This window comes from Carassius carassius, chromosome 31 (genome assembly GCF_963082965.1).
Source record: "Carassius carassius chromosome 31, fCarCar2.1, whole genome shotgun sequence".
In the NCBI taxonomy this organism is placed as follows: domain Eukaryota; kingdom Metazoa; phylum Chordata; class Actinopteri; order Cypriniformes; family Cyprinidae; genus Carassius; species Carassius carassius.
The window spans coordinates 8,185,159-8,212,217 of NC_081785.1; the positions used below are offsets into that span (position 1 = coordinate 8,185,159).

General features: G+C 36.1%; 2 protein-coding genes and 1 long non-coding RNA gene across 7 annotated transcripts; 1 reads left to right on the forward strand and 2 right to left on the reverse strand.

The window, feature by feature from the left end:
• Positions 1-1,065: 1,065 nt before the first annotated feature.
• On the reverse strand, positions 1,066-14,627 carry LOC132111452 (prolyl 4-hydroxylase subunit alpha-1-like). 5 transcript variants are annotated; one of them, XM_059518755.1, is made up of 15 exons: positions 14,465-14,627; positions 12,101-12,177; positions 11,810-11,906; positions 11,548-11,699; positions 10,856-10,993; positions 10,104-10,343; positions 6,219-6,430; positions 5,952-6,128; positions 5,609-5,679; positions 3,084-3,183; positions 2,899-2,952; positions 2,263-2,328; positions 1,974-2,042; positions 1,789-1,885; positions 1,066-1,689 (listed from the first exon to the last, which is right to left on the reverse strand). In XM_059518755.1, the coding sequence occupies exons 2-15, from the start codon at positions 12,174-12,176 to the stop codon at positions 1,619-1,621; spliced, it is 1,620 nt and encodes a 539-aa protein (XP_059374738.1). In that variant the 5' UTR covers position 12,177; positions 14,465-14,627; the 3' UTR covers positions 1,066-1,618. The 5 variants fall into 5 exon arrangements, with proteins under 5 accessions (XP_059374738.1, XP_059374736.1, XP_059374739.1 ...); XM_059518753.1 differs by having other exon boundaries at positions 14,457-14,626; XM_059518756.1 differs by lacking the exon at positions 14,465-14,627 and adding an exon at positions 13,647-13,769.
• A 637-nt stretch (positions 14,628-15,264) lies between these two features.
• LOC132111454 (uncharacterized) lies at positions 15,265-19,646 on the reverse strand. The gene is made up of 3 exons (XR_009424808.1): positions 19,547-19,646; positions 17,184-17,322; positions 15,265-16,134 (listed from the first exon to the last, which is right to left on the reverse strand). It is a non-coding gene; the product is annotated as an uncharacterized LOC132111454 (long non-coding RNA).
• Positions 19,647-19,673: 27 nt separating this feature from the next.
• LOC132111453 (uncharacterized) lies at positions 19,674-26,208 on the forward strand. The gene is made up of 6 exons (XM_059518757.1): positions 19,674-19,871; positions 20,136-20,208; positions 20,294-20,434; positions 20,923-21,130; positions 24,504-24,801; positions 25,258-26,208. Exons 3-6 carry the CDS (start codon positions 20,403-20,405, stop codon positions 25,644-25,646), a joined length of 927 nt encoding a protein of 308 aa, XP_059374740.1. The 5' UTR covers positions 19,674-19,871; positions 20,136-20,208; positions 20,294-20,402; the 3' UTR covers positions 25,647-26,208.
• Positions 26,209-27,059: the final 851 nt, after the last annotated feature.

The window sequence follows — 27,059 nt, forward strand, 5'->3', positions numbered from 1 at the left end:
TAATGTAACAGACAAGCAAACTTCTCCATTACATTTAACAACTGGAGTCACGCCTAAACTCACAATATTCCCTGACAGCAACAAGTGTCTGCCCAGATGAATTTCACGCTGGCCAGATGTGGGCTGGATCTGGGCCAACACTATGTTGCTGTCTGGGAACATATATAACTCACACAGACAAATCTTTTCAAATTAAAGTAAATAAATAAGTAAAAAGCAAGCTTCAAGCTGTTGTGTGTGTGTGTTCTCTTAAAAAGTTAATTTTAGGAATGAATAATTTATGCTGTCATTTCATAGATCAAAGTAACTTTAAAAAGTGTTTATATAGGGCAGGCTCTGGTAATACACTTGTTTTACCTTTTGATGTCCAACCCAATGAGGTCTGCCTGGAAATAAAGAGCTAATGGCAGTTGCTTGAACGGTGTGGTGTAATATTCAGTTCCTTTGAAAAACTGAATATTACTTTAACTTAGCAAAAGAGTTCAAATTTTACAATCAGGCCTATGCAGAAAATGTCTCTTTTCTCACCGGTTGAACAGGAAATTGGACTACACCATTGCAGTCAGAATGGGGGAGGGGGGTAAAATAAAGCTTACTGTCACTTTAACAAACGTTTTGAAGCTTTGTGTTTTAATTATTGTCAAATATGTAAGTTTGTTAATATTGTGGATATATTATTGTTGAGTTTTGTTTTTATTATTAGGTTTCCTTATTGAATTTCAAATTATGCTGGAGAATGTGTATTTTAATATGTGTAGGTTTACCTTTACACAAATGAAGTTCATGCAGCTCAAGTGATGCTCATTAAAGCAAAAGGGGAAAATACCACATTTTTCATTAAACTTTTAACCTAAATTGTTATGCTGATAATGCAATTTGCAATAGGAGATTCCTTATTCAGTCAGACATACTTGTTACTGTATACTGCTTGAAAATCAATCTCAGAATGACTTCAAGAATGGCCAGTCAACAGCATTTTTCTCCAGACCATCTTGCATCATGCTAAATGTGCTCACACATATCATGAATACTTATAAACTGAGGCAAACAAAAGACAACTGAGACTGAGAGCATAGAATTTATTTCTGTAGAAAACTATCACATATCCATCCGCACGAGTACAACAAAAAAAAAAAAAGAAGAAAAAAAGACAACAAATACAAATTAAAGTTGTTCGCACTGGCCTCAGGAATGAAGAAAATACTCTTTGGTACTTTTGTAGTTGTTTCAGGGATTCGTAAAACATATTTTTGTAACAGATCTTTTGGTCTTAAAAGGTTGGTCTTGCAGTTTGCTGTGTTCCTGTAACAGTTACACGAAGGTTTATGGTTGTTCAGTGGTTTAAATGAAAGACTTAAAAAAAATTGAGGTCTGTTAAGACAAGACAGAAGTTAAAAATCAATTCTTAATAAATAAACTAAAATGGTCATGGTACAGTATGTGCTGCCCAAAAACCTCACAACATTTCTGAGTTTAATATTTGGATAGTAGAGCACGGCAATAGGAAAACTGCATATGCTTATGCACAGTCATTCGCTCCTTGAACAGACACTCATCCCATACTGACCAAAACTGACACCATGACACTAAACAGGAAATAAAAGAAGAAAGGAATTTATCATTCATTCTCTGAGATTTCACAGGGCCGTCTGAATTCTTGACCTCGTTCATGTATCCATTTGTTTGATACTGGAGGAAAAGAACAGGAGGAGAGAATAAATTTTACATACTTGCTTCTCAACTAATTAAGAGAATAATACATAAATGCCATATTTACTACAGACTCACCCCATTTGCTGCCTACTAATACTGGACAGGCAGCATGTCTTGTGCTGTAGTCTCCTTCTCCACTGGCAAAAAGGTTATACCAGAACACTGCTGTACCCTGAAAGATAACAACCAAAGAGAGTGAATAGTAAAATGAATCAACTAAGTTTACAGATTATGAAAATTTATTGTTAATGGTTATTCACTTTTTTAGGCCATACTGCTGCTCCGACATCTGTGAAGACTGTAGCGCCGCCTGCTGACACGTCACTCATCTGCAACATATTAAAAGTCATGATTGTACCGTACAGCATATGTATAATTTTACATCACAATTTGTAGCAAGCATTTTAACAAGCATATTTAGTTATAAAAATCAGACATCATATAGATCATGCTGAAGACCATGAAACGGTATGATATATCATAGTAACAGTGTGTGTTGACAGTGTTATACAGTATAAAGTGTATGCATGTGAAAAACAGGTCACTTACATAAAAGAGCCAAGTGGCGATTCGGTTTCCTGTTCCGAGTTCTTTAAAGGCATCTGGTTCATCTTTCTGTACATATAAAAAAACTACTGTTCAAAAGTTTTAAAGATTTCTGAAAGATTGTTTTAAAAGTTAAAAAAAAAAAAAGCTTATGCTCATCTAGTCTGCATTAATTTACTCAAAAACACAGCAAAAACTGTTATATTGTGAAAGATGATTACAATTTAAATTAACTGTGATGGCAAAGCTGAGTTTTCAGCAGTCATTACTTCAGTCTTCAGTGTCGCATGATCCTTCAGAAATCATTCTAATATGCTGATTTCGCGCTCAAGAAACATTTCTTATTATTATCAGTGTTAAAAACAGTTGTGCTGCTTAATTCTTGTGGAAACTGTGATACATTTCAGTATACTTTGATGTAAAGAAGGTTTTTTTTTTAAATACTGTAGTAATCTTATATAACATTGTTAATGTCTTTAATGTTACTTCTAATCAATTTAATGTGTCCTTGCTGAATAAAAATACATCGACGCCAAACCTTTGAACAGTTGTGTATATAAACAATATAATAATTCTTTGCTGATTTAAAGGTCTGATATGCGTGTCGGTTTTATCTGTGAAAGAAGGACAGGTACTCACTCTTCCAAAGTCAAAATGAGGTTCGTACTGACCGCCAACTCCATAATTTGCAACCTTAGATGAAAAAAATTGATTATGACAACATTTTCAACAAAGCAAAATTTCAATGGGTCGATTATTGTTACGTGAATGTGCCATTAAGCTAAAAGAATTTTACCGGCTGATTATGTGAAAGCCTCTCTTACCTGCAGTTCTTCTGCTGTGTCCATCTCCAGGCCTGTTATATCTTCGATACGCTGGTTAATCTTTTCAATCGTAGAATGCTCATATGCAGACAGCCAAGCGCTAGAATGAGGAAAATGAGTGAAGTTGAAAAAAAAAAATGAAACATTAAAATGCCATTTTATATAATAGACCAAACACATGCCACAACATGCACATGAATCATTTTCAGACGTTTTTACATCATGTCTGTGGTGAAAAGATCTCTAACGTGCAATAAAACGTTTTAATTGATTTGATTTAGTTATGAATGTGAAAATGTTTGATTGTGGAAACGGACAAACAGGTGAAGAGTGGAAAACAGTATTAAAAACAGGAGACAGCAGTCAGCAAAATAAGTTCACTCTTTCTTCACAATGAATATCATAGTAAAGGAAATCAGCAACAGTGAATTTATTCAAGAGAGTGAGAGAGAGAGAGAGAGAGAGAGAGAGAGAGAGAGAGAGAGAGAGAGAGAGAGAGAGAGACCCCTCGGCTACTGTAAATCAGCAAAAACATTCAACTTTAGCATGTTTTCCCCAAGAAGTCATTGCTAACTGATACCTACAACACTGATTAAATAAACCAAATAATTGCATTTCATTCACATTACTTTTAAAAAGTTTAGGGTCAGTGAGATTTTTTTAAAATGTTTTTCAACACTAATACTGTGAAATATTATTACAATTTAAAACAATTAATGTTTTTCTATTTTAATAGATTTAAAAATGCAATTTATTTCTGTAATGGCATTGCTGAATTTCCAGCAGTCATTACTCCAGTCGTCAGTCACATGATCGATCAGAAAATCATTCTAATATACTGATTTGGTGAACCAGAATTAATTTGAAACAGAACATTATAAATAAACATTTACTATCACTTTTTATCAATTTAATGTGTCCCTGCTGAATAAAAGTATTAAAAAAAAATCAAAAGACTCCTACTGACACAAGCTTTTGAACGGTAGAGTACACATAATTTATTTTAATATATTTAGTCTTTAACTCAAAATCCAACACATTCCAAGCTTTTGATGTGAAAGGAAGCCTTGAGTATTCCAGCGACTCCACCCAGTCTGCCCAAGCTGAGACGTGAGTTCTCAAACATACACACTCATAATAACTAGGAGAAGTTAAACCACTCTGGTGTGGGTGGAAATGCGAGTGAGACAACAGAACTATGTATAGCTCTATTAAAAAAGATATTTTAGGTCACAGACTCCAGCAGCTTGTCATGCAGAAACTCAAGGTGCTGTGCTGTACGTGTGCATCCACAATTATTTATTTATCTATTCTCAAATAGTCAAAATATGAACTGGAGTGTAGTAGAAGAAAGACTCCAACATCTGTAGCCTGTGAAAGTGGGTAACCAAACCTTCTACAGCTAATTTACACCCAACTGAAGGTTGGATTTTTTGGGCTTAATCCAGTATCCGAACACAGTATGAATTTAAGGGGGCTCTCTAGAGATGATGAAGATGATTATGATTTTGGATAGGATGTTTTGACCTATTACCTTTTGATCCCTTACCTCTTGGAGACTCTGTATTGGGCAGTGGTCAGTTTTCCCGTAATGGGATCGTGCACGGTTGCTCGCTTTAGCTATTCACCATTACACAAAGCAAAGAGGAAAGAGAGAGAGCAAAGGTTGGAAGAGGAGCAAGAACACACAAAAACATGGACAAAGAAAATGCAAATAAAAAGAATGAAGAGAAGAGAAGAGAAAAGGAGAGGGAAAGAGAAAGAGAGAGAGAGAGGTCACTTTAATGTAATTTTCGGAACTGATTAAGCTATATAAAGAGCAGGGAAAGAACTGTACACCAGCAACGATGCCAAATTCTAAATCAGTTTTGACTCCTCAAGTCATATTTATTAGCATAAATGAATGAGTTACTAAATCCTAAACTTTCAAATTGTAATTTCACATCACTCTGTCCCTGTTCAACCCTCTGCACAGACCACATGACAACGACTGCAAGAAAAAGTAACAAAGTAGAGAATTTCTTACTCTTTCTTTCTTTAATCCAGCACCGTATGACAAAAAGACAGCAAAGCAGGGCGGACAACTCCTCAGCATGAAAGCAATATCTAGTGTGCGTGTTTACAAAAATACAGTCACAGCTAGTGCCTGTTAACATGATATGAAACATTTTAGAGTTTAGATTTCAGTATGCTATTAATGATACTTTTAAAGAAAATAAAAATATAATTTTATTGATTCATCATTTAAAAACTGGATGGATGCAAATTTTATTAGTGATTAACTGAAATATTTTAGATTCCAAATTTCAGTATGCTATACTTTTAAAGAAAATAATTTTACATTTAAAACTTTTTTTTAGTTATCTAATATAAATTTTAATAGCAATTAATTGAGCAATTGTGATCTAGGATTTACTATGTTTTACATTGTTTCTGCTAAGGAGTTCTCAGATTCTGCGGGTCGGATAGGGCACGACGGTTCATTTTGCTGGAGGAGTTCTAGACTCGCACAGTGATTGCCTTACCTCTTACTGATCCTGTAGGGGGCGGTCTCAAGCACGCCCGTGGTGGGATTGGATATAGTAGCCCTACGGAGCTGAGGAGCCAGATAAAAATTATACAGGCTCCTGTATACCATATTCAGCCCTCACTCATATTTACAAAACCCCTACAGTAGACCCTAAATCTCTAAATAGGATTTTAGGTTGTTGAGATTCACATATATAAGACACTGTCTAAGAAAATTATAATCAAAATGTATAATATGTATCTAAAATTTTTTGAAAATGTCATTATTTGCATTTTAAATAGAAAAACTCAAATTAATAATAATAAAAAAACAGCATAACCTGAGAAAGCACAACTCACTCTGGGTTTTGCCAACTCCTTCACTGTCTTGATCTCACTGTCAGAGATGATGTCATGATAGCGAACAATATGTGGGCGGTCCCATTCATCTTCTTGCTTCACTGGAGACAAAAGCAACTGCGGATTGCGGTTGTTGTCAAAGTAACGGCAAAACAGTCGACTCTGTCTGCGGGGTGTCTGCAAGTTAAAAAAAGCGAAAGAAAAAATCAGCGAGAATTTAAAACATGTGAAGAGTAAAACAAAACATGTTTTAAAACTTCTGCACACCAGTTTGATTCCCTCTCCTCGGCACAGCATTTCATATTTCTTCCTCTCTGGCAGAGGGTCTTTGGACCGTTTCCTCTGAGCGTCACGTTTGTCCAGCACTTTCTTCTCTTTTTTTGTATCTTCCTGTTCCTTCTCGGACTCTGGCTTTCTCTGCTTCTCCAGCTGGAACTCAAAGTACTTTAGGTTCCCATTGGCCCTCTGGTGATCCGGGTCTGAGATGCACACACACACAAAAGCAGTTACAAGTTAGAAAAACAAAACATATTTTACTGCCATCAGTCATCATTTCCATGTCATGAAAGTCCCTTTAGGGCAAGTTAGTTCAAACTATAGTAATCATCACCCCAGGCAAGGTTATTTTCTATGTAGGTAATAGCCACAGGTCCTATTCACTCAAATAAACTTGAAAATACACAACATAGTAAGTTGATCCACATACGACAGCCTCTGGTCAATACTAATCTTATTTACATGCACTGGACTAAAAATACATTCATCATTTATCGCTTCCAACATGAATTCGAGTCATCTTGTTAATGCTATAAATTAATTACAACAATAAAATAAAATTTCATCATGAACAAGAATATGAACAACAATATCCCATTAGACCACAGAAATTCCAAAATGACATTTCCCTTAAGATTCAACTTCCAAAAGTGCATTAATCTTTGCCATTTTTCATTGAGATGACTAGTGCTATGTGCTGTATTAACAAAAACATAAATGGCATTAATAAAAACACAAAAAATCTAAGCAATATCTCGTTCATAATCGAATGCGATTCATCTAATGACCGCAATATAGCGTAGCTTGTCAGTGATCTATGGCTCTGTGTATTAAAGGAACACTCCGACTTTTTGGGACTTTAGCTTATTCACAGTATCCCCCAGAGTAAGATAAGTCCATACATACCTTTTTCATTTCTGTGCGTTCTGTAAGTGTTATTTGACGCACCCACCGCTAGCCTAGCTTAGCACAAAGACTGGATGTAAATGGATACTGGTAGCATATTAATTCCAATAAGTGACAAAATAATGCAAACATTTTCCTATTTACATGTTGTGATCTGTATAGTCACAGCGTGTACAAATAACAAGGCTATATGAGACAGAGACCATTTTTAATCATATAAATACTGGGAACTATATTCTCACTAGGCATAGGAGCACAGCTAACGTTACTTGGGCGGAGTGGCTACTTGGGCGGAGTGATTAGCGCAGCACACAAGACGCACCGTGGTGAGGAGAAGAGAGTTCGCTCAGAGTTGGAGTAATAGAGTCAGCAATTAATAAATAGTAGATTTATAGTGTACAATCATGGGTGTTCGCTGTATTGTAAAGAACTGCGACAATAAACAGGGGAGACCAGGTAATACTATGATGTTTCATAGAATTCCAACCAAAAACGCTCATAAACGACAGATCCAAACACACCTGTAAACACCATCACGAAGTATTTCGTTTGCTCTGAACATTTTACTGTAGACGACTATTTTGAAAAATGAAAGTTGCCACACGGACCATGAAACGTGTACTACAGGATACAGCCATCCCATCGATAATAAAGACAGGACAAATTGGATCACGTGTTACTGCGGTAAGTGTTCCGTTATGTTTTGAGATGACTAACATTAGCCATACTGTAACAGTGCCATGCTAATGTAATATAACCTTAGTAGTGACACTATTACGTGAATAGGGGCTCCATGTATCCCCTTTATTGTTATTATTGTGACACACTGTATGCAATGGCTATACTAAAATTTCATTAAACCATGAATGATCATTATAACAAAACCACTTACTTGGTGGATAGCTGACCATTAGGTTCACTCGGCATGGGGCGTTTCTTCCAGTTGATCTTGTCACAATGGGGAAAAAAAAGACAACTGCCGGGTGCATTAGGGCAGAGAAATCTTCCGTGGTAGTGACGCAAATATTTTGATTGTCATCAAGCCTTGACATTGATGGTAATACCCGGTCCCATTCATTACAACAAAGGCACTCGGTTTGTGTCGGCATAGGTTGTCATGTTCCACATTTACACCACCAGTCCGTGTTCGTTCTGATTCTCCCTTCGTCTTACAGCTTCCAAAGTTTGTAACTCCTCGTCTGTGTATTCTGGCTCAAAACTGTATGGTTCTGGATCTTGGTTTGATACACAGTAAAATTCCTCTGAGTCTGACAATTCCTCAAAGTCAGCCATGAACACAAGTCACGTCTAGCTAGTTATGCCGCGTTCCAGGCAACCCGTAACCCGTGTTTTTCCAACCTTCTACCCGTGAAACTGCACTGGAACAGCAGTCAAACCCGTGACTTCCCACCCGTGAACTCGTACTAGATAGATGTACTCCGAGTTACGAACTCTGACGTCACATAGCCTGCGAAACAACTATGGCAGCCTCTACGGATAATATTGCCTATGGATGCAGTGTTTACGCAAGTGGTGCACGTTAAAAAAACGATTTTAGGACAATATAACATTGCAATAAAATTAATAATCTAGCTACAATTGCTTGCGCTCAGGAAGTTTGGCGTGACTTGCCTGGAACGCTATAAAGTCGTGAGTCGTGGTTTGAAATCGTGACTTACCGCCTCAAAAACCTGCCTGGAACGCAGCATTAGTCACATTTGTTTTGTTTACGGAACTATCAACAGGGCGTCTCGTGTGCAGCGCTAATCACTCCGCCCAAGTAGCCACTCCGCCCAAGTAACGTTAGCTGTGCTCCTACGCCTAGTGAGAATATAGTTCCCAGTATTTATACGATTAAAAATGGTCTCTGTCTCATATAGCCTTGTTATTTGTACACGCTGTGACTATACAGATCACAACATGTAAATAGGAAAATGTTTGCATTATTTTGTCACTTATTGGGATTACTATGCTATCAGTATCCATTAACATCCAGTCTTTGTGCTAAGCTAGGCTAGCGGTGGGTGCGTCAAATAACACTTACAGAACGCACAGAAATGAAAAAGGTATGTATGGACTTATCTAACTCTGGGTGATACTGTGAATAAGCTAAAGTCCCAAAAAGTCGGAGTGTTCCTTTAAATGCATCTGAATAATTTCCATCTGAAAGCACGTGATGGAGATTTACCGGTACTATTAATCACACAATCGGCTTTACTGACAAGATGCGCATGACAATCACATGCGATTTAGTGTGCAGCCCTTGTTTGTTGATCACAAAGTACAAAGTAGTTGAGGAAAACTAGGATGCCGGGTGTATTCAAAGCGTCGTCATTACTGTCTGTAGTGTGTGGAGTGGTGCGCTGTGATTGGTTAAGAGGATATATCGCATTCTGCTAAAAAGGGAGACTGGTGTTTGTCGCAGTTTGGGAAAAAAGGGAGAAAACATGACCTAATAACTCCCTGAATATCGCATTTTGTGTAAAATTAAAAATTAACTTTTAAATACAGACCAGATATAATACTGATTTTGGTGGAAACACTATTTTTTTAAATGCCGTTTATCGCGTTTTGGAACCAAACTCTTCTGGCCGTTCCCTACAAGCCAATAATGATTTAACTAAACAAATCAAAAATAAACATTAAAAGTAAAACTCATTTTAAATTAGTGTTAAAGGCTACATTTTAAATGCTATAGACATGAGAGCGTTATAATAATGTATAAAACATTAATATTTATTTTAAGATTTTCTAAAGATTACATTTGGCCAGTGCTGTTATTTTCAACAGCAAAGATAGCTCGGATCACGTCAAACCATTCAAATTACTATTATTATTATACTTTGTTCTCAGATTTCAACATCAACATTAGTTTGAACACTGATTGATTATGTACTTGCTCAGTAATTGATTTTGGATCATTTTTAAAGTTCTGCAATGCAGCTTTTAATGATTAGTTCGATTTTTTACCTAGTTTTAGCATCCTCTTGGTCATCCCGAGGGCTCGCTCTAGTTCCCCCTGCTGGTAGATGGCATAACTGAGGTAGTCCATGACTGTGACCTTGTCTATGGTGGATTCCTCCCCTTCATCCAGCTGTGTGAGGGCCTGAGCCATCCAGAGCTCTGTGTGATAATAATCTGCCTCAGAGTAAGCAATCTTCCCCAGCTCAAAGCAGTCTGCCACTGTCATCCGGCTCTTGTGCACAACACCTGAGGTCACACCAGCGAGAACACACAAAAACAAATGGTCTCAAGAATTAAATGTCATATATTGACTTTCTTTGTTCTTACTGTAATGAAACTAATATGATTATGATGGTATTTTTAAGATGTCTATTTCACTGCTGTCCCAAATGACCGCCTTCTCAGATGTCAATCAACCATTATGCTACAACTAGGGTTACTTTTCTAAATAACCATCTGTGGATACACATTTGAAACAAACATTACTTTCAGGTGAGGTGTAAACAAGATGGATTGTAACAACTGGCCACTGGCATTTTCATATATATATATATATATTTTTTTTAAATGGCACAGGTTTTATCACTCTATCCCATAGGAACATTACAAAAATTTTCAAAGAGATATCTATGCCACTTATCACAGACATAGCATGTTGCTTCTCATAGAGTTCACACAGACTGTAATAACGTGATGTACTTGATAAAGAAATGCAAAGTCTGGAATGCATAAACACACAGACATGTACGATCGCTCACCAGGCAGGTCTCCATTAGAGATGGTGTTGGCAGACAGCTGGTATGTGTCCTGTAATCTAAGCAAAGCTTTGGCTGCTCCTGTCTGGTCCTCATCTGTTGGGAAAAACTGTCTCTGGATGGTCAGATTAGAAATAAACCCTACAAAAGAGAACAAACAGGGAAGAGATGCTTGTTATCTTGGGGATAACAAGGTTAGATATCCAAAGCGACTTACAGCACATTCAGGCTAACATTTTTTACCTAACATGTGAATCAAACCCACAACCTTTTGCGCTGCTAACGCAATGCTCTATCACTGAGCCACAGGAACACTATACATAAAAGCTCCACTTAAGACACTCTTTGATAAGACGTGCTCCAAAAAAATAACTAAATAGTCGAAGAACAGTATTAAAAGCTAGCAACTAAGGACTTCCTCTGACAGGTAACATGCCCCTTGCTTCTTCTGATCGAGATTTTAAAAAGTTCACAGTTTCAATGCAGTTCGATCACGTTTATTTGTATAATGCTTTTCATGATACAAAATCGTTGCAAAAAGAGAGAGAGAGAGAGAGAGAGAGAGAGAGAGAAAGAGAGAGAGATCGGAAACATTCAGGAGTAGCCCAACATAAAAATAAATATCTTTTTAAAGAGATGTATAATATTATTCTGCCCATCACTAATTACTATTTCAGACTTTCATTGTCACTAACCATTGGCAGTGTCTTTCAACACCAGGCTCTCCAGATCAGCCCACTCACTGTTGAGTCGTTTCATCAGCTTAAAGGCATTGACCGGGTGCCCCAGGTATCCCTCAGGGTCCTGCGTGGCTGTGATTGTCAGTGAGTCCAGTTTGTCTGCCCAGCTGTTGCCGGAAAAGAAGCAGAATATTCACCAGCTGTCTAGTTATTTGTGAGGCAAAAGACAATCTCAACTCCCCAAGCAGACAGACATGTTGAAAGTGAATTTACTCACTCTTTGACCTGCTCTAGTCTATTTTCCTCTTGTCGGATGTATTCTTTAAGTGATGTCACCAGGTCCTTCTCTGTGTACAGTAGGTCTGTCATCTGACCTACAAGTCAAAAAGTCAAATTCAATATTTTTCTGAATGCTTAATATATATATATAGCTTGCAAAAGGAAAAAGAAAAAACAATCAATGCTATCTTTGAATGACCCCTAGCATTTCCTGCAAGTTTCGTATGTTTGGCATGATATATAGCCTAATGGATACAGTTCAGAACAAAACCATGGAAGATCAACTCACCTATAGAAGTGAAGAAGTCATTGTGGGCATACAGGGAATGGAAGAGGAAACTCAACAGGAACCAACACAAAGCCATCCTGAGAGAAACAGAGAGTTTCATATTGGATGCATCTAACACAGTGCAATGCATCTTCCTGAGGATGTCAAGAAAGAAACATAATAATCTTCCTTTTTAGGTGTTAACACAATCAGATACGACAGCCAACTCTCAGGGAAAGTACAATGCATTACTGAACCAACTAACACACTGAAAATACATTGATAAATTTGGTTTTGGTTGCCATAACCCCCAGTGCACACCCATTTTGTATACATGTGGCTGCAGAGTGGGCACTGCTGGATCAGAATTTTGGCACAAAGGTGGAATCCAGATGGCAAACAAAGAGCACCACACCAGCCCTGTGGGAAAATCCCTTTTGTGTGCTTAAGCCAGTGTGAGCATGTATAAACAAGATTTCACGTTTGTTTGTTAAAAAGGACAACTACAGCGACCAGGGGAAAGCCTCGGGGCAAAGAGAATGCCTCATTATACAAATATACTGATTAAACTTACACACACTGAGAGATCCACACAAAGCCGTTACACACAAAATCATAAGCACCTCTTGTATTATCATTTACAAATGTGCATCTTTAATGCATATCAGAGTTTAATATTTTGCAGATGTGTCATGGTATGCAAAAAGCACCTGACACATGAAATATGCAGAAGTTTTGCACTTAAGGGACCTGCTCTGCTGTGCTTGCTCATGTGCTCTGCAGAAGGAACCTGTCTGAACCAACAGGCATCTTACATAAACTACTGGTTTGCCACATGTCAAAATAAGATGAAGGGTTTAAGATCATCATGAAGGATACAATGTAGCATGTGAACTTGCATGCCTCAACATAGAGAAGAAAGATCTACATATAAATTAAAATCTTAAATCAAATAATTGACTTTCAAAGGTAACATCTAGCATTAGAACATTGTCAACTTTCTTGACTATTCAAAGAGATCAAGGGAAATCAAGTCAGAACTAATTCCCAGAATACTCTTCTCTAAACCTCATAAACCTAAACCTAAACCTAATAAATACAAATAAAAACTTAAACCTAATCTTAAGGAACTTTGTGATTTCAATAATGTATTGCAATTACAACTTTTCAGATTTTCTTTTTTACTTTCATCTAATCAAACTTCAATTTATTTTTTGAGAATATTACTGATAATTCATTATTGTTTCCTGTGTCCCTTAATATCACTTTCTATGCTACTATCACTATCCTGTTAATCTTTTGTAATATCCTTTTAACCAAAAGCCAGGTTGAAACAAGTATTAGCAGTGTTTTTGATGAATTGTCAATAATCAATATCATCACAATATCAAAATGAGTTCTCACTCACTGTCAGTTTTCAAGCAAAGGCTAACTTTAATTTTTCATCCCCATCCTTTTAGACACCATTTACAGTTTTGCCCATAGGCCTACTTGTCTTACATATCTTTTTATATAAATATTTACTTGGATTACAGCACTATTAATTAATTTCTTACAAGTTACATACACTTGTTAAAAAGGTCCTGCATAATTCCAGGACAGACCCTAGTGGAGTGCGTGAGCTCGTGAGGGTCCAGTATGGAAACCGACCGCAGTTCATTGGGTGTACAGCCACGGAACTGCCACGTCTTCGCCCCGCCCCCTCGAAAACTCGAGAACCGCACTGCAAGCTCTTCAAAGTTCACAGATAGGCTAACAGATGCCAAAAGAAAAGATATAAAAAAAAAAAATCTGTGCAGCAGGATAGATGGGACTAAAACACGGAACACTCTACTCACTGCAGCTGCGTGTCTGTCCATGAAACGTGCTTGACGCAGAGAAACACTGTAACGTTGTGTAACATTATTTCGCAGCTTACAATGCTGCAAATAATGTAATGTTCATTTGACTTGCCCAGTTCCATTTTAGAGCACATACTTATTGTTTATAAGAAAAAACTAAATAAATAAAAACTTGGAAGAGCTAGTCACATCTGAAAAACTAAATCCGAAGTCTGACATCTATTCGCTTAAAGGGCATGGAACTATTTTTTCCTAAAGATTCAATCACTATTGTGACTATATTACTGTGTACTTTGAAGAATGAGTGCAAGATAAACTCCTGCACGTGCGCCACATTTTCACAACAAAATAGTTTTTCAACTCTTTTTAGATATCATAGTTTTAAATATCAAAGGAAGTTATGTTTGTATTGCTGGTATTATGTATCAACTTCCCTTTGCTGTACCGATGGAAAAAAAGCATTGCAACAATAAATATTTTAACAATAAACCAAACGAAATTTCCTGAAAGAGGTTGGAAAGTAAATATCCTCTTACCTTTCAGGCTGTCACCGCGCGCAGAGAAACAGTGAATCGATCCAGATGTTGCTCAAATGATGCTGATGAGATGAGGAGCTCAGCATAGATAAAGAACTGTTTACGACGCGCTTGTGGTGTGAAGCTGGGCTTTATCGATCCGAGAGGCTGCTCTTTTTCTCGCCCTCTGGCGGCGGGGATTCCGCTGAGCTACGTGCAGACTCTCACACACTCTTCCAAACTCATGGAACCAGGAGGAATTGAACTGCGCATGCGCATACCTCACATTCCAAAAAAAAGGTCTTTTTATTTTTTTACTTCAAGATGGATTTTTTTTTTTTGTGCAAAAAAAGGAGTGGATGTTTCTTTCTCTCTTTCTCCTCTAGCACTCTGTCTTTCTCTGTTGCTTCCTCTCATTTTGATTTCTAGCAACTGTCTGAGATTTATTGTGAGTTAAATAAAGTGGCAGCTGCTATTTATCTTTAAAGTTACTCCCTCTGATTTCAATTCTGAATGCAACCTTTGCTTTCCAAATTAACACTGAGCTATAAAAGATACTTTTTAAGTACTTTTTCTGTTTTGTTTGTGAAACCATCGCATAATCTAGACACTATGGCACACATTTGTGTGATAATGACAGTTTATTGCACTCAGTGTATACGTGTAAAAGATATTAAGCATTTCAAAATAATAATAAAAAAAAATTCTGTATTTTTTAAATGCTCATTTACAAAATAAAAATAAGAAATATTTTAACACAATCCTTTGAGAGTTGTCTATTTTTTTCTTTTCTTTTTTTTTTTTATCAATTATGATTTCTCGTAATACTCTGTCACCGCAACACTAGCCAAACATCTGGCTCTTCTACTAAAATGAATTTGGTGTGCTCCTGTGAGATTCCAAACTTTTCTTCCTCAGTGTAAATCTTTAAGGGCAGAAAAAGGGCAGCTGTGCATGTTCTGTGCTGTTTGTGTTTTCTCCACTGATTCAAACTTGTTTTTTACTGACTTTATTGCCTTTTTGTCAATAGATCTCTCTCCTATATTGGAAGAAGCTTAAAAACAAAACATTCATATCATTACAAACCTAATCTGGACACAAATACATTTCGTCACCTTTAGTCCCTCATCCTAGAATTAAAAAAGGCATCCTTTTTGTACCCATTCAAACAGTGAAATCACATCAAAAACAATTACTTTTTTGCTTTTTACCCCCTCCTCCTACTTGAACCTTAATCTTGCTAGTTTAGAACAAATATGAAAAATAGCATTTGTATAATGATATTTGTCTTCTTTCTTTGGCTTATGATAAAATATATTCACTAGTATTCCCTGACACATTCTATTTTACGTTTTCCATTCTTATTGGAATAAGGCCATCCACAGACGTCCATTTGTGTCAGATTAATGGATGTTTGTGTTTAAGTCATCATATGATGAACAAAGCTTTTCTTCAGTCTGTCAAATTATTTTCTGGTGTCCGCCGCAAAGCCTCAGCAATGAACTGAGAAGCTTCTGGAAAGGTCTGCTGAAGATCCTGCTGTGCGTCATCACTTAGCCGTAGCCAAAGATAGCTTAAAACACCCGGGAAAGCATCTGAGATTTCAGCTGTGGCACTGACCACATGTGTGATGTGGAGGTTTTTGATGATACGGTAGTCATATGTGCCTGTTATGTGCAGAGCCCTGGTACAGCGCCCCCTCCAGTATTTCAGAGGGATAGATGGTGAGGGAGCGATGCTCTGACTACAGTAGGACCATGCGAGGGGTGCACAGAAAAGGATAGAGAGAGTGAAAAGAGTAGCCCTCCTGGAGGATTACAGGGTCCATTCCCAAAGCACTCAGCTGGAAGCAACAGCTGGAGAGGTCGAGAGTCGGCGCATGCCAACTAGAGCACAAAGCCACATATACATCCATAGTTATACTTTATTATTTTAAATATTTATCATAATATTTGTACTTTATTGTATTTTATTATATTATTTTATAATTATACATTATTGTAACATTATTTTCATTGTTGTAAATAATACTAAGTTATTATTATTATTAAATCTAATAAAACTGCCCAATCAACATAATAATAATAATGAAGATAAACAAAATAATAATAGTTGTATTATATTTACATAAACATACCTTTTATAATAATCATTTAATTTGTAATAATAGGCTAATAATATTAATAATAATAATTTAGTAAAATGTCTAAAGTGGACTATCAAAATAAGGTGTTACCTATTACACATATTGTCATTTATTTGACATACTATAAATTGTATTTATAAATAATATTTTTATATTAATTTAACAAATTATAACATTCCAATTTATAAAATATATTTTAAAATATAATAATATAGATAAATATATTTTTTATTTATCAATTAAAATAAAGGTATTACAATAACGTTTTGTTTATATTATTATTATTACCATTTATTTAATATAATAAATTATATTTATAAATAATGCATTTATATTGATTTATAAATATATTATATAACATAACATCATTTATAAAAATGTATTATTATTATTATAGAAAACTCCTGCAGCTGAACACAGCTTATCACACAGCCCAGTTCTGGATGCATCACCGTCACACTGGCACGGGCTGTGACCAGATGACTCTGCTTATATCTGTGTATACACACACACACACACACTAGTTAGTTACCATTAAACTTAAAAAACAGAACCACTCACAGTCCTTTCACTGAACGTGTGTTTATCTGCATCACTGTTACCTCTCTGCAGAGTGGCAGTCTAGTACAATAGGGATCATGCAGTGAAGGATGGCCCGCTTCAGCATTCAGGAGGTTGTACACCTGGGGTCACATAACCTCTTTCTATATTTGCATTTTCTTGAAGTGTAGGAATGATAAGCTCTTTCACACAAAAACATAAAACATTAGAATTTTAGCCATTGATGTGTAAACACTCTATATGTAATCAGCAGTTACACACAGTCATTCGGGATCCAAAGCCCTCTCTCTTTCTCTCTCTCTCTCTCTCTCTCTCTCTCTCTCTCTCTCTCTCTCTTTTCTATGGGCCCAAAGGATTAGAGAGAGAATGCAACCATCCTGATACACACACTCAAACCAGCACCATGCAAAATACACACTGCCTACAGCATTTCTCTGCTCGGATACATCCAAAATCTACCAAAAAAGTCAGGAATGTGTGTAGATTTTTACATCCCTGTGGTTGTTAAATCGTTCTCCGCATGTCACCGTGTAAATAATTTTTCTTTCCATTCTATTCTCTCCCTCCCTCTTTGTCAGGTCCTTATTTTAGTGGGTTGCCGGGGTAATGCGGGACAGTAAAGTGCTCTACATGAGCAGGGGGTGAGCTGGCCATGACAGGTCAATGTCACACGCAGACACTTGGGTATAAAAGTCAAATAACAAAATGCATACATATTTTTAATATAATACAAATAGTTTCTTTATCTAAACAAACCAAACCATTTTTTTTCTGGGCGAAATTTAGCTACTGGTCAAAGGATTGGAATAATTGTGAATTTTTAAATGTTGCTTTCCATTTATTTGATAAAAAATGCAATGACAACAGAAATTTAAAATAGTAAAATATAATTACACATTTTAATATATTTTAAAATGTAATTTATTCCTGTGCAAAGTTACATTTTCAGCAGCCATTACTTTAGACTTCAGTGTCACATGATCCTACAGAAATCATTCTAATATGCTGATTTGGTGCCCAAGAAGCAGTTCTGATTATTATCAATGTTGAAAACAGTTTTGCTGCTTAATTTTTGGGCAGGCGGGGTATCATGATACAATACCATTCAAAAGTTTGGGCTAAATAAGCTTTAAAAAACAGTAACACTTTTAACACAGTGTTACAGTAACACAGATTTATAATGTCACAAAAGATTGCTATCTCAAAAAATCACTTCTATTCATCAAAGAATGCGTCAGCATTTACAAAAAAATATTAAGCAGCATGAATCAGTTTTCAACATTGATAATAATGAGAACCATTATTAATATTTAAACACCAACAATAATTTGATAATAATTGAGCACTAAATCAGAATATTAGAATGATTTCTGAAGGATCAAAAAGTCCTGACAATTCAGCTTTCCCATCACAGGAATAAATTACTTTTTAAAATAGTAAACACTTCTTTTTAAATTCTAATAATATTTTATTGTATTTTTGATCAAATAAATTAAGCCTCGGTGAGCATAAGATAATTCTTTACAAAAACTTTACAGTAATTAAATTTATGCATTTAGCAGACACTTTTATCCAAAGTGACTTACATTGCATTCAGGCTAACAATTTTCTCCTAACATCTGTTCCCTGGGATTCAAACCCCCCCAACCTTGCGGCTTGCGCTTGCTAAATGCAATGCTCTACCATTAAGCTACAGGAACACTATGTTATAAATTTTTTTCTAATGGGTAGTGTATTGCTAGCTACAAAATACTATCTCATACAGCCCGAGTGGAACCATTTTTTTTTTCTAGAATATTTGGAATGACATAAGGGTGAGTAAATAATGACTTGGGGTGAATGTCCTTTCATTTATTGACCCACCATCATCACTATGCCATTCCACAATAGCCTACAATGATGTCACCATATCGATATGTTCTCACTGATATTTGACCTGAGTAATAAGTGCTGGGTTGCCATGGTGATGTTGCATCGACTGTCTGTTCCATGATTCTCACAAACCTGTATACAGTATAATGTGCTTGTTTTTCCTCGGCACATTCCTTCATTTATTCTGTGGATCCAGCTGCTAGCCACAAAAATACCCTCATGTTTAAATGTTTGTCCTATTATTATTAATTAATCATAGACCTAATGGATGTTCTATTTACACTGTTACGATGCATTCATTTTATCATAGTTCAAACGGAAGCCATGTTAACTTTCAAGCATAACATACAATTTCAGTAAACCAGTACATTTTGGAGGTTCCAGAGCATTTTAGAAATCGCCTGTATTCTCCTACTACACAATATATTTTAACACGCTTAAAACAATAAAATTGTTAATCACCAGCTTGGTTAATTTTGTGTGTGTTTGGTACACAACCTCATAACCGCTTCGGCAATGAGAAAATATTTACCAAACAACGTGATGCGCGTTCATGCTGCAACGTGACATATTCAATCATTAACTCCGCTTGACCTCCAGAGTCTTATCTCAGGTACAAAAATATACACTGACTGCGCTCAATAGACGAGAGAGAGGGGAAACGAAAGGACTAAATCCAGGATAAACGGGTGAGAAAAAACCTCTCACCGACGACAGTCAGGTCAAATAATTCGTATTTTTACATTCTCAGGGTGAGAGGGGTCAAAGTTCACTCGTGCTTGTCCCTCATGAGAGACTTAACAGGTTTCAGTCAGTCAGTCCGTGGAGGAATAACGATCTCATGACGATAAAACGATGTGAGTTGTTCTATCTTATCGTTTTGATATTTTATTTTTATTTTACTTGTTTTGATTTTATTTTACTATTTTGTGTAGTAAAACATGGGGGGAAAATAAATGATTAAAGGCTTACTTTTTTAATCATGTTTTTATAATTTGTTATAATGTTCTATTCTATTAGGTCTATTCTGTTATTTTCTATTTTAAAAAAAAGTTCAAACTTTAAAAAAGATTTGAACTGTGTTTTACACATACAATACTAATTTGCATTACTTATTACAGGACAAAACAGGACATATAGCAACGTTTTTTGTGTTAATGGCTGAAATGAAGATTACACTGGGCAAAAATAATGGTCAGTGTACTCCATGATAGCCTATTTATGCAGCTTTTGATTTATTGATTTAAAAAAAATAGTTTTTTTTTTTGCTTGTGTGCAGGTAGTTTTACATCCGTCCTCCAAGTCCTGATGCTGTAAAGGGGTTAAAATAAAATAAAATAAAAAGACATATTCCACTCCACCGGTCCTGGGGTGGGTGGACCACTAGTATGGACCCCTGGCAAAATCTGGTGTCCAGATGGTGAGAACAAATTTATTTGAGACTGAAAGCTTTAATGAGCACAAAGCTCAGTTAAAATATATGAATATGAATACTTGCTTGTTAATTTGCTGGGAACAATAGGCATAAATGAACATCTTTATCATTAATGCTTGTGAGATTAAGCCATTATATTACTTCAGTACCTTTAGGCCCGGTTTAACAGACAGGGCTTAGACTAAGCCAGGATTAGACCATAGATCAATTAGGACATTTAAGTAATTTTTATAAACATGCTTAGAAAAAAGCATTACCGATGTGCATCTTAAAACTAAAAAAGCAGTGATATATTTTTAAGATCAGTCAGTGCAAGTTTATTTCAGTGGAAACAGCTCAGACTTACATTTTAGTCTAGGACTAGTCTTAAGCCCTGTCTGTGAAACCAGGGGTTAATGTGATATTCTTAGATTTAGGGGTAAAAATTACTATTTAGGCTTAATCAATGTACTGTCTGTCTATGTGTGTTTCAGTTCGGCATGGTGGCAGATGCATACGCCGCATTCTCTGAGAGTTTGTGTGTATGAAGTGTGTAAACCTCTGGTGCCACTTCTGCTGGTCATCGCGGCCCTGGTGGCTGTGATTGTGTATGCTCTGGCAGATAATCTACACAGTTTTGTAAGCAGGATCTTCCTTCCCCAGTATCACTATCCTTATGCGGTGCCACTTGCATTCATACAGGTACCTTGCCCACAAAGCTACATCTTTATCAACTATTTGTCAGTTTTATAATATTGAACATGCAAATTTTAAAGCTGCCTTATATAACTAACGATCAGAGGATTTTCCTGGCTTTCTAAGACATTTGGAGTCATGGTAGAAAGCTCTTGGTATTTTAAAATAGGGTTGTTATAGTTAAAGGTGCAATAGGTGATTGTCTTCAGAAACATTTTTTGTTATTCTTGGTTGAAAATCTCTTCAAATCCCGATAGCATTCATTAAGGTAAGTGGTCTAAATGTATTTATCTGTATTTATATATTCTGTGGAAGGCGTAGGACCAAGAAATGTTCGTTCGGTCTGAGGACTGGAATTGGGAACTGCTGATGTAGCCTATTGCAGTGGCGAAGCTACGGGTGGGCCCAGGTGGGCAAAGGCCCACCCATTTTCAAGCCATTCACCCAGTGAGAAGCTGGTAATTTTCCAGATGAATGTTTTTTATCAAAAGAAAATAATTATAAATGAATAGTTTCTCTATAACTTTATATATGTGCTTTAAAATATATTTAACATGAGTTTTTCATGGTCAATTCCCCTCTTCCTATGGCTGCATACAGTACCATACTACTCAAAATAATGATTGGTCAGTTTCTGTCCCACCCACAATTATGTTAACGACGTGAGGACACGCACGTTTGAAAATAGTCCTATATTTGAAAGTTTAATTTTAAAATAGTGAAACAAACCTCATAATGAATTCAGTATTTAAAAAGTATTTTTGCGGGGTTCCCAAATAAAATGTAAGTCTTAGCACTGAATCCGGACTGCCTACAAATGAACCAGACCAGCAGTTGATGGATTTATAGATTAGAAACTTCTGAGCCAAACGTGTTTAAAGCATCATATTGCCAAAGGTACATTGTTATCCTCGTGGCGCAATAGTAGCACATCTGACTCCAGATCAGAAGGTTGTGTGTTCAAATCACGTTGGGGTCAAGCCATCACTTTGGGGAAGTCGTGGCCTAGTGGTTAGTGAGTTTGACTTCTAACCCTAGGGTTGTGGGTTTGAATCTTGGGCAGGCAATACCACAATTTAGGTGCCATTGAGCAAGGCACTGAACCCTCAACTGCTCCCTAGGCACCGCAGCATGAATGGCTGCCCACTGCTCCGGTTGTGTGTTCACTGCTGTGTGTGTGTGCACTTCGGATGGGTTAAATTGCAGAGCACGAATTCTGAGTATGGGTCACCATACTTGGCTGAATGTCACATCACTTTTCACTTGTTTAATCCGCTAAATAGATGCGTTCTTTGTGGGAAAAAAAATAAACATTGTGCTAGCTTCTCTTCTCCACAATGAACTGCATATTTACAGCTGCACTCATTTCTGTGGTCCTCGATATCTCCTTTGAACACAAACTGAGACACTTAATTATGAGATCATCTGCGATGCCTCATCGTCTAACTTAATGCTTTACTTATAGTAAACATTGGTTAACGTTTGGCAATGCCTCGCATTACCAATGAGAAATACATTTGGTACAGTATTAATTAACTTTTCGTCTACTCAGGTACGGTTAATAGATAAAACTTGTAATTTTAATAATGTACTGTATAAGTAAGTTGGAATTAAAATATATTTATTAAATGCTTTAGTAGTGTTGTGTTTTGAATCTTTGTGCTGTATTTTCTGTTGGCAATTTGATATGCAGTTTTTATATGCTATACTTTGCCCACCCAGTTTTATATAGGCCCACCCACTTAAACATTTCTAGCCTCGCACCTGGCCTATTGTAGTAATGTTGTCTCTGATATTCTGGTCTGTGAGCGTATATGCGCTCAAGGGGGCGTGTCTTTGGACAGCGATTGCAGGGAGGGTGGGACTTTCGCTATCAGTAAGCATTTTCCAAGATCTCCAACTGCACCTTTAACTAAAACTAAAACCTTTAATTTTTTTTGTTACTTGGAGAAAAAAAAAGTTAACTGAAATAAATATACATTTTTTTAGCTAATTGCCAAAGCAACATTTATCATTTTAATTTAGTTTAAAATTATGTATAAGATCACTAAAACTGAAAAAAAAAATTAAAATGAATGAAAAATGAAACAAAATTACTAAAATTTTAAGAAAATGAAAATGGAAAATATAAAAATAAAAACTGATTTAAAATATTAATAAATACTATAGCAGTATCTGAATGATATTATAAATAGAATCTCAATAAAATAAGACTGGTTTTAAAGTATATAATTGAATTCAGTTATTCAGAAGAGATTAGATTTTTTTTAAGGCAAAGCTTAAAAAGATAAACAATTCTGTCATTTTCTCATAAAGAAATTTTGCAGTTTGTTTAAGCTGCTGTTTTACACAATGAAAATTAAAGGGAAGCTCTAATATGGTCAAAAAAGCATAAACATTGTCCGGACAACTTCTACATGCGTCTACATTATACATAACTTCTGCTACATTCCATGTTTTCTAAAGTCACACTATATATTTCTATCAGCCAAGTTGCTATTCAGTGGACAATTTTCCATTCAAACATGATATGTCAATTTGTATTATTTTAGGATGATGTCAAATGGACCATTATGTAAACTCTTAAAGAGAATTGTGCATATATATCATATGATCAGTGTTAAGTATATCTCAGTGTGTACATAGATTGTTTGTAGGGTGTAAAGCACAAGCCTGGGCAGCTCTCTGAATAATCATTAGGTGTGTTATGACGAGGACTTTAAACTGGTGGAGTTGTTTTACTGTTTGTGTTTGAATGTTATGGCTGGCTATGTGTTCAAGATGCAAATGGAATATCAGGGGCTGACAAATGGAAGATTTCAGGTTAAAATGTATGTCTAAAGTGAGTTCAAAGACTGAGAATACTAGTGAAATATATATAATGTTTCATCATTTTAAAATCTTAAACCTTAGTTTATTTCCAAGTTTAAATTAGATTTTGAATCCCAGCTTTTCTATGCAATCTCACAATCTGCATTGGCTCTACTGTATATACAAGGGAAAGAGCAGATTTGTATGCCTTTTCTCAAAAATTCACTGTTTTTTTTTTGTTTGTTTGTTTTGCAGTTAACTTTTTCAGTTCAGTAGTATTGCTGTGTGACAAATATTCAATGTATTCAATGTGGTCATAAAACTGCATGTATAATAGTCATAAAAATGGTCAAGTGTTGTTTAAAATAGTGTGATACAACTGTTTCTGCTTAAATGTCATGTTATCATTTATGTTTATCATTATCCTCTGAAAGTGGTTTTCTTAGGTACACAATGAAAAGTCAGTGGTATATAACTCTATGGTTATTGATGGCACTGTGCAAGTTTTAATCTCCAGTGTGTTTTTAGGCATGTTAACTTCCTCTTGCTTTTGCTTCCTTCCAATCAGGTATTTTTAAATCTCCTGGCACTGCTAGCTTTGCACGGTGTGGGGCTGATCCACCTGAAGCCTTTTTCACTGAGGCTGGGTGAGCGTTTGTTTGTGCCGGCGGTCTGTGGGAGCATCCAGTGCGTTCTGGCCATATGGGCTGAAGCCTATTCCCACTCTGGCCTGTTCCCGCTAATCGCCCGTTTCCTCCCAATGGTCAGTGTGAGCTTGGGTCACCTGTTTGCACTGAGTATGCCAGGCTCCATCCATGTCTCCTGCTTTCTGACAGTGCTCACTTTTGCCTCAGTCACCATCACAGGTACACTGTTCATGTCTAATTTGATGTTGCTTTCTGTCCTTTGCAACAGTCTGGTAAAAATTATTGCATATAATATATAAATGGTAATATATAAACCTTTAAAAGCAGCTCTTGTGAGCTCATAAGTTGTTACCCAGCTTTCAGGGAACATTCTCAGAACTATGACTGATGTTCATACAAGGTGCTTTTCAAAGTTATATGAATATTATTCCAGGATCATTAAAAGAATGTCTGTTAAAAGTCATCTGGTCTTTAAGAATATTCTCAAAATGTCTAAAAGAAATACTTAAGGAACCAACAGTGCTAAAAATGCACCCTGCTGTGAAATTTACTAGAGATTTCTAATTAAATTATTTTCTGCATTATTTTTTTCAGTGCATAATTGTTTCAAATATCTGTGACGAGGAATAGGCCATTTTTTAATGTCATTTATTGCAATTATTTTTGTCTTTTCAGCATATAAAGGAATTCATGCGATGGAACCGCTGGAGTATGTCTTCTCTCCCCTCAGCCTTGTCCTCCACAGCCTCTCTCTTGCCTGGCTAGCCAAAGTCTCCCAAACGGAGCGAGGCCATACCTCAACCTTTGACCTTTACTACACTCTGACAGTGACACGTACCCTCTTATTAGGGTTCCTATGTGTTTTGCACCCAGATGGACCAAAGGCACTGATTCTTGGCAACTGGCACAGTCTGCTGTTTCTGGGATACATGGTCGGGATGTTACTGCTGGGTGCTGTGCAGCTTCTCTTTGTGGATTTAACAGCACTGTATTTTTCTGCTCTTCCAGCAGCCGTGCTGCATGCGACCAGAGGGCTGGTTCTACCCCTGTTCAGTCTGCTATAGGACACATAAACCAATCAGAGTGTAGATCACTCTGAAAAGGAACAGTTTATGTAGAATAACCAATCAAATACCTGATAGCATGATTGATAAGAACAGTATTAGAAATTAATTTATATAGGCATGACAGCCTCATATACACATGCTAATTATAATTAATTAATATGGTAATACTACCAGCAAGCACTGATATGCGACTCCTTTCTTCGCTTGCACTGAAATTACAACACAACTAAGACACACATCCTGCAAATGGGGTGTTTTCATGAAGGTGCTGATACTTAAGTTCTGAATTAAATTATAAAGGTAAAATACAGGTTTCTCTGACAAGCTTTTTTGTAAAGACTATTATTATTTCTATGTATCAGCTGGATGTTCTGAAAAAGAAAAAAATTATATATATATATATATATATTTTGCATAAAAAAGTGTAAGCCTTTTTAGGACCTTTAGGGGATATCCTAAATCACAATTCTTAATTATCATTACAGCAATGAAAAATTGTTATGGTTATCTATTAAAAGTCATACAGGAAAATATTAATCTATAATTAAAATTACAAAATAAAAAAAGATGAGAATGTAGAATGTGCTTAACTGTCATAAAAATAATTCCAAAATGCAAAAATAACCAACCTTAAAGGTCCTAGAATTGCTTAATTTTTAATGCAAAATATATATTTTTGAGGGTGAAATATGATCTAAGCATGTTCTTGACAAGCTTTGTGAGATTCACCCAAGTATGCCATTCACTTTAAAATAACCTTACAAACATAGACCAGAAGAGCCTTTCACTGTTAAAATGCATGGTTTGTAGAAATCACAGCTATAAACTGCAATACAAGAATTTAACTTTATAACAGTGATATACTGTTCAAAAAGAAAACCTGTGACTCATGTCTTTATGTAGCTCCTAATATACAGTACAAACTACAGTATTATTGTTAATGTTTGGAGCAAATAAAACATATTGATGAGGCTTTCTCATGACTAAACCAAATTCCCAAGTGTTTCGGTTTTTCTTGTCATATTTTGGTATAAATATAATTATCACATTTCCAGCAACGTTTCTTTATGTTGGAAGCAGTGCTTAATGCAGATACAGATCACAAAAGATCCTATAACTTATTTGTATTGCTACCAGCACAGGCCAAAGTCTGCCCGAGTGAGAATCTTGAGGTTAAAAAAGTTTAGCATCAGAGCGTCCAGGCTTTGCATCTAATCAGTCATGATTGACTTATCTGTAAACCTTGGTTAATGTTATACGAGCATGTAGTTTGTTTAGTTTATCAGTAATCCCGGCAAAGATAAGCATTGTGAAATATCCCTATTCTTTTTCTCTGATAGATAGCTGTGGCTCATATTTTCGGTTGTAGTGCATACTTGTTTCATTAATTACGATTATGAGATTAATCAA

Coding starts and splice junctions, on each gene's coding strand:
- LOC132111452 (XM_059518752.1), bottom strand. CDS start 12,200: ATGAAACTCTCTGTTTCTCTCAGGATGGCTTTGTGTTGGTTCCTGTTG. Junction 2,953..3,083: donor ACACAGCAGAAGAACTGCAG/GTAAGAGAGGCT, acceptor TTTTCATCTAAG/GTTGCAAATTATGGAGTTGG. Junction 1,690..1,788: donor ATTAGTAGGCAGCAAATGGG/GTGAGTCTGTAG, acceptor CTTTTCCTCCAG/TATCAAACAAATGGATACAT.
- LOC132111453 (XM_059518757.1), top strand. CDS start 20,403: ATGGACCCCTGGCAAAATCTGGTGTCCAGATG. Junction 20,435..20,922: donor CAAAATCTGGTGTCCAGATG/GTGAGAACAAAT, acceptor TGTGTGTTTCAG/TTCGGCATGGTGGCAGATGC. Junction 21,131..24,503: donor TGCCACTTGCATTCATACAG/GTACCTTGCCCA, acceptor CCTTCCAATCAG/GTATTTTTAAATCTCCTGGC.